At 35.5% G+C, this 12,174-nt stretch overlaps 1 protein-coding gene across 1 annotated transcript; it reads left to right on the top strand.

Moving 5' to 3' along the window:
- Positions 1–4,251: 4,251 nt before the first annotated feature.
- On the top strand, positions 4,252–9,834 carry LOC125821764 (single-stranded DNA-binding protein, mitochondrial). Its single transcript, XM_049501142.1, has 4 exons — positions 4,252–4,629; positions 7,344–7,570; positions 8,124–8,224; positions 9,584–9,834. The coding sequence occupies exons 1-4, from the start codon at positions 4,351–4,353 to the stop codon at positions 9,664–9,666; spliced, it is 690 nt and encodes a 229-aa protein (XP_049357099.1). The 5' UTR covers positions 4,252–4,350; the 3' UTR covers positions 9,667–9,834.
- The last annotated feature ends 2,340 nt before the right edge of the window (positions 9,835–12,174 follow it).

The raw sequence follows: 12,174 nt of genomic DNA, 5'->3' as shown, positions 1-12,174 counted from the left end.
ATCACTCAATTTATTTGGAATCCCCCTTATTTCATTCACTTTTGTTTTTCATTTATATTTCCCCCAGCTATTTCCATCATAATGATAATATATACACATAATTTTTTTATAAGGAAGGTTTCCTTCTTTTTGCAAAACTTTCGGATTTGAGTCTCATTTCTTCTTCATTTTTCCCTTTACTTGGCTTTCACTCGTCCTTCCTTTTCACATCCCCAACTTAGGATTTTGGCCTAAGTTGGCTATTCACTCATCACAATGCTTCAAAGAGGATTTTTGGTGAGAAGATAGGGAAAATTTGATTCAAGAGGCTTCTTTTGGTTGTCAACAAATAAGTTAGGCTCAATTGGTGCCAACAATGGTTTCACACCCTCACAAGGTAGTCACAAAAGGCTTTATGGACAATGTGGTCCTCTCATTGAATTTTTCCCAAGATCATGTCTCACATTCACCAAGATTAACACAATTGAACAAACAAGGAAAATTCTACGACTCCACATGCATACTTTTAAGTAAAAGTGCACCACACATGGTGCTTCAAAATACACTCATTTAGCACACCTCAAAAAGATCAAAAGTGTACATGTGATGTTAATTGAAAGTCTCACATCAAAACACATCTAGTCAAAAAAATTAAAAGAGATCGATCAAAGGTGTAACCACATCAATTTTGTTCTCACAACACCAATCACTACAGATCATGCTCATCATGAGTACTATTCTAGACATCGATATTGAACAAAATCGATTCTCAAACTGTTATCAATGAAAACTTCAAACATTCACGATTTGAACTCATGGGGGGTTGCAACATCAAGGGAAAAAAAGATAGAAATAAAGAGACACACATTTACCCTAAAAAAACACTCTAATATGAAGAAACATCAAACTATAATTGTTCAAAATACGAAATAACAAAATACAACCAAAGGAGGAATATTGGCACGAAGGCCCTTACCCCACCAAAAATAAAATGTAGTGTCCTCAATGCAAAATAAGTAAAAATAGTGAAAGGTTGAGAGAAAGGGTCCCTCTGATAGGCTATGCACGTGGTGCACTATCATCTGGAGTCGCGAGAGGTGAAGCCTTAAGAGGGCATCAATGCCCGACAATAGGATCACTAAAGGTGGCATGTGAGGCTCAACAGGGCCATCAGTGCCCTTCTTAGAAACATGAGGTATGGTAGAGTTTGGAGTGACACCACTAGACCCAACCTCTGAAGTCTCTCGAAGAGATCTCTCCAGTGCAGCCTGAAGAATGACCTCATCGGTCTCATGCAGCTCGGCCAGTAACTCAGCAATCCCGTGCTCTTCAGCTCTTAGCTTCTCCTCATCAATCTCCTCGGCTAACTTCTCATCGACCCTCTCACTCTCATCATCAACACCAGTCTCAACATCTATAGCAACCAGTGTCTACAAACCAGATATCACTTGGCTTATGGTTTGTATGAATGCAGACCATAAAATGATAATTCTTTTCCTCATTTTCTTCTGCTGCAAAATTCATTTTTTGGTATTTATACCAACAATCACCCTTTATATGCCCATAGTAGTGACAATGATGATATTGAACGTCATTCTTTGTGTTGCCTTGCTTATTGGGTTGCATGTGCCCATTTTTCCTTTCTCTGCCTTTTCCATAACCACGACCTCGACTACCGTGGAATCCTCCTCTTCCATGACCTCTATTTGCTGGACCATTATTTTCTCCATATTTAGTGACATTGTCTTTCACTTGGAATGGTTTCTCTTCATTCTTCTCTATAGATCAATTGGTTCGCACCTCATGAGCTTGAAGAGATCTCATAAGTTCATCAAAGATAAAAATTTATAGATCCTTAAACTCTTCTATAACAACAACTACATGATTAAATTTTAGAGTTGAGCTTCACAATATCTTCGCAAATCAGCTATTTGTTCTCTATTTTTCATCATCAAGGCTTGAAAGTCACGCCGAAGTGACTGCAATCTCACCATGATGACCTTTGAATCACCATGAAACTCCTTCTGCAGAATGAACCAAACGTGCTTTGATTTGGTTGTTGCTGCAATCCATGAAAAGTGGCTATCATGGTCAGCCTGCTGGATAAACATCAATGTCTTGGCATTTTTTTCTTGTTTTTCGACAATCTAGTTTCTTCATCAGGATTTACAAATTCTCTTTCTACCAAGTCCCAAAGATCTTGAGATTTGAGTATAATTTTCATACAAATACTTTAGAATTCGTAGCTTTCTCTCTTGAAAATAAATGGGAATGAGTGGTTATGCTGCACTCAGTGCATTAACATTACTTCTCATGACTCTGATACCAAAGATGTTGAGGAAAGATAGACTGCAAACTTAAAGAACAAAGATGCAAAGTATAAGAGTATTAGACTTGTGCTAAAACCTTAGCTTTTTCTATATATTAAATCAAAGCAAATGTTGCCTTTATATAGGCTACAAATAAGCAAACTACTAAGTCATTAAGTTATAAAGCAACAACTAACCAATAAAAATACTGCATCATGACCTGCTAACAACCCTAGAATATAGGATACTACTAACAAACTAAATTGACCAGATCACACTTTGAATTAGTATTCAATAAAGTCAATACCACATAGTAAAAATTTCTCTAGTATTACCAATATACCTTTTATTTTATTTATCTTTTATACTTGTCATAACACCTTATTGCTATTCAAAAATGGATGTCCATTTTTATCATTCTTAGATTATACTAAATCTCGTGATTTTCTTATTTTGCACTTCATGCAGTTTACAATGAATCATCCATTCAAGAATATTAAAATGAAGATAACTTGATATATACCTGGAGAATAAACTTCTTTGAGATAACCGGATTAAGCAATTATGTAGACAAAAATACTTACTCAAGTATAGCACATGTTCATCACCAACAATCATCAAAATGCACCTTCTAGTTGTCCATTCGAAAGACACAATGGTAATGATTCATTCTTGAACCTTTTCCAACATAGGAAGAAAAATAAATTTAAATTAATGGTGATGATGAAAATAAAATAAGAGACTCGTGCTAATAACGTATTATAAAATTAAGCTCATAGCAATATAATTATAAAGAAAAAAAAACAAGATAAGTTGATGGAGGAGAGAACTTTTCTTCTACTCAAGTGTATCTTACAATGGTGAATGATATCTCTATTTTTAGGTTGAGAAATCAATCAAAAGGTCACCATGTTGAATGCTAAATTAGTAGATACATTGTTATCCCGAAAAGATTCATATCACCTAAGAAATATACATACATGATAAGTATAAGTTCATGAATAAACTCGTGGACAATCCACTTAGTTCAACATATTTACAACAAAAAAAGATTTTTTTTATAAGCTTCATTTTAAAATAAAATGTCTGGTTCTACCAATTTTTAGAGGCAAATTGTTATACGCACAGGGGAACATAAAGTAAAATATTAGAAATTAAATAAGAGGATATTGAAGTTGAGAGTTAGTTTTTTTTTAAATAGAAGCTAAGAATTGAAAACAAGAAAGAGATAAAGTGAATTGAAGATTCAATGAAGTATCAATTTCGGTAACTAAATTTTAGCGAAAAATTTATACCAACTGGTATTATGAATTGAAAAGTTTGATTGGTTGTTGAAAATATATTGTTGGATAAAATACAAATCAATATTATGAGCAATAAAAGTCAGATATAAAACACATAATTTTACATTTACAGATTCTGACATATGAAATGTGGAGAAGAGAATAAAATTTGATTGTTTTATCTGAATTTTCAAGCATTGTATAATCTCTCGAAAATTTATCCAACAATGAGTTAGAGGCGAATATTTCATTTTTACTGAAGATTCTTTGGAAGCTTAATGTGAGGGATCCAACATAATTATGCTAATCTTGTTTTCCATGTCATCAACTTTGTGGGGGTGGAGGGTTTTATTTCACCTGATAAAAAACGACACATAATAAATAATTTTTTTATAAATAAAATAAGAGAAAAGTTGTTAGTTTTAAGGATATAAAGAAGCCTAAAAAATTATCAGAGGGTTATTCTTAACAAAATAGATGAAATGAAGAGTATTTTTAGATCTTTTCTTATAGTTCAAGAATATTATTCTCTTTTTTCCATTTATAATATGTCAAAATTAAATATTTTATGCAATGTAATAAAATAATGTAAATGAAGTAAAATATAATTTTGGATTGAAGATGTTTAAGCAGAGGATAAAGTAGTCGAAACAAGTTCATAATTTTCACTAAGCTACTCATTTTTCCCAAATTGTTCCCACCAAACGGCATCCAAGGGTTTAAGTTAGGGCTCATAAAATTTACATTTCTGGAGAAAATTAACATTCAAAGGAATATCAATGGCGTCTTCACTATCGAGAAAGTTCTTACGCACGATGCTGACAAACCCTAGCTCCATAAAAGCTTCGCAGCTGTCTTCACTGTCTTTTTGCACAAAAATCTCTTCAGCCACAGACGATTTCTCCTCTCCGGATTCGGACCACACTGAATTGGGGCCTGCTTCGGACTCCGAACCAGAATCAACTGGTTTTTCATCACCTTCAGCTTCTGAGATGAAACAAGAACGCAAATACATTGAACGTGCACTCGAGAATGGCTTGGACGTTGGTATTTACAAGGTGAATTTTGATAAATAGAGATAGATATGCAAACCTTGTGTATCCATTTGTCGCAATTAACAGATTGAGAAATTGATTTTGTATGTTAGGTATTCATTTGAAAGTTATACTAACTGTTTGCATATATGAAATTGTGTTTTTATTTGTTCATGGTCAAAAAATGAAATAGTGTGTTTTTGTTTGTTGATGATGTGAATAGCGGGTTTATGCATATACATATTGGGCGTTTAAATGCATGTTTAGTGCTGATAGTTTACTTGACACTTGCTTGGATGTAGGTATTTACACGGTAAATTATAGCAAATGGAGACAAGTTTACACTGCTTGTGGTGCATCTGTTTGTTGTAAGTTATGTATAAAGAAATTGCTTTCAATAACACGTGTTATTCGACAGGATTCTATCCATTTACATGAATGAACTTGTGTGTCTCCATGACTAGGAGGGATAGCTTAGTTGAAAGGACCCTCCACCTCCAATGATGAGATTGGGTGTTTGAGTCATTGAGATACCAAGAGTCTATTGGGAAAAGACTGTTGGCCATTGGGATAGGTGTTTGGGTGGTATTTACCAATATGTGGCTCTGTATGTAATGATATATGAACGAGCCAATAGTTGGTATGCATGCACATAATGGGGTTTAAGTATGTAATTGTTCTTTGTCCACTTGGGAATTGATTAGGAGTAGGTATTACTAGGTGAATTGTGATAAATGAAGCTAGATTGTGAACCTTGTTCATCTATTATTTGGAATTTGGAGAAAGCATATGATAGATTACCAAGAAAGGTCCTTTGCGTGGGTATTGAAGAAGAGAAAAATTTATATTGAATTTGTAAGTGTCATAAAGGATATGTACGAAGGATTCATCACTTGCCTTAGAACAGTAGTAGGAGATATAAAGGAGTTCTCCATCATCGTGGACTTACTCCAGGGATTGACATTGAGTCGTACTTGTTTACCCTGTTTATGGATGAGCGAACTGACACAATACAACTTGATTTCGCATAATGTATGTTATTTGATGACCAAATCGTTCTAATTAACGAAATCAATGAGGGAGTTAACCAAAAGTTTAAACTATGGAGAAAATAAGGGTGTGAGGATATGTAGGAAGACTGGATATATTCACGACAAGTTAAGTCAGGATAAGAAGTTAAGAACAGTGAAGTTGAGGTGAGATAAGGCAGGATCTTGGTGTCTCAATGCATAGAAATCAGATATCTAGACTCATTATATATTAGGAAAATGGAATGATAGATGAAGATAAATATGACACATAGAATCAAAATCGGATGATTGAAATGGAGAAGTATTGCTAAGAGTGTTGTTAGAATGTCGTGATAAAATGATGCCTACCAAAGTAACAAGTAAGTTCTATAGATCGGTTATGAGACCAACAATATTATATGGAAGTGACTGTTGGGCATTAAAGTCCTCCACGTCTACAATATGAGTCTCGCAAAGATGCAAATACTAAGATGTAAATATGCTCATACAAGATTAGACAAGATTAAAAATGACAACGTTTGACAGAAGGTGCAAGTAGCACGCATTGAGGATGAAATAAGAAAAGGTCTATTGGGATGGTTTGGTCATGTCCTGCGTTGATCTCCAAATGCAGCAATGCGTAGGCGTGAAACCATGGTGAGTGAATGTGTTAAAAGGCCGAGGCAGAATTAAAATCACATGGAAGGAGTTATCTCGTAATACTGTAATTTCTTAGTACCATGCAAACTTAGCGAAAGATAGGTACAATGAAAAGGATTTATATAGGTGATATGCCCCTGGGCCTTGGTCTAGTGGTAAAATGTAATTCGTTATCTGTGGGTTCGGCGTACGTCAGGGGTTCGAATTTTACTGCAGACAAAAGCCTGGCATTTAAGTTGAGGGGTAGAGGGGTGGGACTATTATCTACCGAGTTTTGGACTGTGAGCCACTGGCCCTCAGGGATGTCTCAATTATTAAAGAAATAAAAAAGGATCTATATAGGTGTTATATGTTCATGTCAGTATGTTTACTTTAGGTCCTATGCTTTCTTTGAGTCTATTAGCCCTTTCAGAGATGTTTATTTTAGTAAAAAATGTAGTTAACTCATATCACTCTTTATTTGTTATTCTTTTGGTTCTTTTATTTTTATTCTACATACTGTCGGTATAATATGAATTTAAATGGAGAATCATGGTTGTGAGGATTCATGTAGCTAATCATGGTTGTTGGCATTTAATAGATTAAGACACTGTTTTGCATGTTACAATTCACAAAGATATGATCCTGACAGTTCATAGTAGTTTGTGTGTCTGTATTTTATATATGTAAATGCACTAATAGAGTTCATGCATATATACATTGTAAATCTTTTGGTGATTGAGTGGGGATTTGTTGTTATTTTTTTGCTTTTGGCATTTTAGCGGAATTATTTAGTATTGAAACAAAATGGATCTGAATAGAGAAGATTGGATATATAAGATTCATCTAGTGTACCCCTAGCTGAAATTGGGATTAGGGAATGGTTGATTGATTGATTGAGTTGTTTTTGAATTAGCAGTGTGAAAATTATGGTCTTTCCAGTATTTAAAGAGAAATTGGTATAGCTGCAATATCTACTTTCTATCCCACTAAACGAAGAAAAATAGAAGACGCAACAATCATAGTCATAATTATATTAACTCCACAAATATACGTTGGTTTGATGTTTTTATGTGGAATTGGGGACAGGCAATCATGGTTGGTCAAGTTGGCCAGATACCTATACAAAAGAGGTTGAAAAGTGGGAGGACAGTGACTCTGCTATCCCTTGGAACAGGTGGAATTCGGAACAACAGGAGGCCGTTTGATAATGAAGAGCCAGGAGAATATGCCAATAGGTGTGCGGTTCAGTGGCACAGAGTCTCAGTCTATCCAGAGAGGTTGGGGGAAATGGCCGTGAAGAGTATTGTTCCTGGGTATGCTTCCGGTTTCCTCCATCTCGTTACTGTTTAAGTTAAATTTGGTCTTATGCCATTCATTTATGCCTGTGATTTCCTGTGTTAGCTAATGCTTATCATTGTTTACTTAAAAAATTCAACCTGACGAAGGTTGTGTTAATCTAGCCGCTTTTAATTTTATTTGTTGTGAAGTCAATATAATAGCCTGCTTGAAGGTTAGGCCTTTAATGAGTTGCAATGAAAAAATTGGCTTATTCGCTGCTCTCGCTTTTCCCTAAATCATAAGAATCCCAAAAGAAAATTTCAGTACATCCCTAAAAGAATAGTTCAGTGTTATACAACACAATCTTTTTAAAAAATATATAACTAATTGCTAATTTTTCAGCCAAATTTGAGGGCCATTTTCCTCCCAGGAAGGGAAAAGCGATTGAATTTGGCTATCTGGTGAAAACTTGTTGTGCATTTTTTACTGAATGCTTACTTTCTGTTGATCTGTATTTTCATACTTTTGCTCATCTCCTTTCAAATGATCTGACCTTCTGATAATTGTTTGATGCACTGCAAATTGTAGTTCAATCTTGTATGTAGAGGGTAATCTTGAAACAAAAATCTTCACTGATCCTATCACTGGTCTCGTACGGCGCATACGAGAGATTGCTATACGAAAAAATGGTAATTTGCTACTTTGTTTTTTCTACTTCTTCAGCGAAGTTTAGTTGCTTTTTCACTTTTGTACATATAGTTTTAATTTTGGCAATTGGCCTTTAACTTGGCCTCATTCACATTTATGCCCTCCGTCTTTGGGTCACACAAGTAGGCACTTAAACTTGTGTAAAGTTGAACAAGTAGACACATGGATCCTACGTGGCATAACACACGTAGGACCACGTAGGACAGAAATTGTCATGTAGAATGCCACGCAAGACGTGTGTGTTTATTTGTTCAACTTTATACAAGTTTAAGTGTCTACTTGTGGGCACTCAAAGTTGGAGGGCATAAATGTGAGTTGAAAAGTCAAGTTAAAGGGCATATTTATGTATTATGCCTTTAATTTCTAAATCTATTTCTGCATCATGCTTATTTTCTACTTCACTACAGTTAGTTTCTCTTGCATTTTCCTGCATGTAGTTTTTAAACTAAGTTGCAGTCTCTTCACTTTTAATTCTGCACCCGTGTTGGATTCTCCAGAAATACACTACTTTTGGAGAATCCAACACACCCATTAACATTTTTGAAGCGTACAAGCAACATAGGTTTTAAATTCTGTTTTCTATTTCAGCCCTATGCATAGCTTTTATTTTGTTTTCTCTAGTATGCCATCAAAAATGAGTCTTGTGCTTTCTTTGTCTATATACGTGTTTAGCCTTGACTAGAAATTGTATACTCTCTTTGGTCAAACTAGGTTGGAAATATACATATATTCTAGTGTCTAGGTTACCGTGCTTGTGTGACCCTCTGAGCAACTGCTTCTTTTGAAGGCTGGGTTGGTTGCTGCAGTAACCTTTCATAGTCAGCAAATTGCATTATGAGTTGATCTCTTTTTTCCATCTTCTATCATAGCAACCCTTTTAGTTGAACTTTGAAGATGACCTGTAGAACTCAAGTTTATGTGCTGCAGGTGAAAAGTACCCAGGTGCTATACTTGAATTAAAAGCCAATTTTGAAGAGCTTCAAAGCAAACAATAGATGCATCTTGCACTGGATTCTGAAACCACCTAGAATTCATTGATATGCAAGTAAAAAATAAGTTGTGTCTTGATAAATAAGGAATTGTTTCTGAAATCTCATGGTACCCGCTAATGGAGGCACCAACTCTATGATCAGAGCATGTGTGCTATCATTTTAACTGGAGAAAGTTTTTCGTTCTAAAGCATGGGTGGTATGATATTCTAGCTCATTTGTACTTGTAATCTTGTGGCTTATTAATACCTGTAGTGATGCATGATGAGCAATAGGTACAGGAAGATTACAAAGTTGTTTATTGTCCATCAAGAAGAACCTTTATGAATCCTAATTCCCCGGGCATTGCAGGTCGTCTGGTTTTCCTTGGGAATGGAGGGAATGAAGGCCCACAGCAATCACAAGCAGAAATCAAAGGGGTTGGTTATTACTAAGAGTGGGACGGGCAGGCTTGCAATGACAGCAACTGAATCTTAACGTCGATGTATTGTTGTCGAGTTGTCTTTATCATTTTCCTCACATTAATCCTAGGAGTGGTTGTATTCTGATAATTTGTCACCTGTCCTACTGGTTAAGTTATTCATATAAGCTTTGAACTGTTACGCACCCCGTTGTCTCTTCCAGTGATGACTCAGTTCTTTTCGAGCATCTGGTGACTGTGGTTTTGCTTTTTGGAGGGCATCTTACAAGAGAGCTACTGATGCCTACGATAGTGTTGTCTCTTTCTCCAAGTTGAGATGGCCATCGAAAATAAGTCAGCAACATTTTATTTGTATTATGATATCGCCTCGATAAAAATAAAGCTCATTAAGATTCACCAAAAAATCGCCTTCGTGTAGTAGGATCTGTCATAGATCATGGTAAAAGCAATTCACTTATAAATTTATAAATCGAATCAAATTAATGAAGTTGGATTTTTCAATCTCGGATTGTTTTTTGGATTTCTTGTTTTTTGTGGTTGGATGTGAATTATCTTTAAGCAGTTTTTAGGATAGTCAAATTCAATCATCTTAGGACTTAATTGACCCTTCAATTAGGGGTGTACCGTGTATATGACAAGGTTGGTTCGGATTTTTCAAATATTGAATCAAACTAATTGTGTCAAATTTTTAAATTTATAAATCAAACCAAACTAATAAAATTTGGAATTTTTTTTTGTGTTTTTCTGATTTTTTGAAGTTTTTTTTGGTAAAGTATTCATACAAACATACAATTAACTTGGTATTCCAAATATTCGTTTTTGAAAAGGTTACGTCTATGGTACAAAAGAGGCAAGTTATTCCATGAAGATACGCCTAAGGAGTTACCCTTGGAAGAAAAACAAGATACTCCTTGTAAGGTTGGCACTAAGGAGTTGCACATGGAAGTCAAAACACCCACTCCTTGTGCACCAAAATGGAAGTTGAACTTGAAGGGATCTTCTAACCCTTCCAAAGGAATCCTTGGCACTTGCCCTAACTCCCATCAAATTGAGAGACAAAAGATTGAGAGGAGTAAGGATGTGAAAAGTGACAACTCTAGAGTGGAAAAGGGAGAGGTTGGGTGGAGTGTTGTGAGAGGGTTGTCACATTTTTCTCCTAACTCATGTAACTTTACTTTCTCTAGTTGTTTGAAAATTTGTGCAGGTATCCTTGGAAGCAAACCTAGTGAGGCACCTCAAAATGTGAAGAATCATGAAGTTCTTGAAAGCTTCCAAAATGAGAAAATGTGCTCTATTGTTGATAGCCAAGGTGACGACACTTCTTCCTATGAGCTACAAGGTAACAATGCTAACGCCTACACTTCCTTGAACTTGGAACATCATTGTGTGGCTAGTAGCTCGTTGAGTATAAATAATAGCTTGTCTTTATGTGAGCATAGTGAGTCTTTACCTTGTGATGTTCTTGATAGCACTTTCTTGTGTGATGATAATATCTTTGTTGTGAGTGATCAAGCACTAGTTGATCCTTTTTGTAGGGTCTCCAAATCAACAAAATCTAATTAAATAAGGAAACAAAATAAGAATTCAAAATAAAACCCAAATCAAAGCTTTTGGAAAATGGGGCCAATTTGATTAAAACTAGGGTTAAATATGGAAATTCTTGTAAAATAATGTTACCCAAAGGATTTGGAAGTCAACGGTGAAAACCAATTAAAAATTTAGTCGAAATCACTCCTCAATCACCATTTATTTCAAAACCTAGAGATCTTGAAAATCTCCGAAACTTTGAACATCAAACTCAATAATTTGATGTTTAAAAATCCTAAACCATCGCGATGTTTAAAGTAAATTTGTCAAAAACACTTACCTAAATGATCTCACAGAAAAAAACCTTTAAGAAATAACCTCCCAAGTGTTCCCCTAAGATCAAAGATGGTAAAATTGGGTTGAAACCCCAGATTTTTTAAAAGACATATTGTTCAAGCATATTTTACTCATTACAATCCCGACCCTTGATGAGTCTGAGATTTTAACTCATTTGGAACTTTGTTTTCATAGTATAAGTGCCCCCAATGCCTAATTTATGCTCTAAAACAAATGTTAAAGTGTTGATTTGCAGCAATGAAGGCTAAGGAGCAAGGCCAAGGACATTACCGGGTAAAAAGGAATGAAAAAGGTGAAGAAGTTGAAGGAAGGCAATCCAGGTGATTGCCAAGACCACTCGGTGAACCGCCGAGTGGCTCTTCAGCCTGCCTAAAGTTACAATATGCTAGCCCTGGGGAAGAACATATTTGGCGATGGAAATGGATAGTCGGCGGACCACTGAACGACTCGGCGATATCAACCTAGATCACCTAAAGTAACAGAACCTTGAAGTCTAAGAGCCAAGGCAAACCGATGATGGATTAGAGCAAAGGGCGTGTCCGCCTACCTCGATTGCAATGCATGACTTATTTCCCCCTACTGGACCTGAAGGCCAAATTTGGGAAAGTATAAAATTGAGATTTGAAAAAGATCAGAT

Source organism: Solanum verrucosum, unplaced genomic scaffold (genome assembly GCF_900185275.1).
Source record: "Solanum verrucosum unplaced genomic scaffold, falcon-dt-bn FXZP01000210.1, whole genome shotgun sequence".
NCBI lineage: Eukaryota > Viridiplantae > Streptophyta > Magnoliopsida > Solanales > Solanaceae > Solanum > Solanum verrucosum.
The sequence above is the reverse complement of the archived record's forward strand: the minus strand, read 5'-3'. Positions and strand labels throughout refer to the sequence as shown.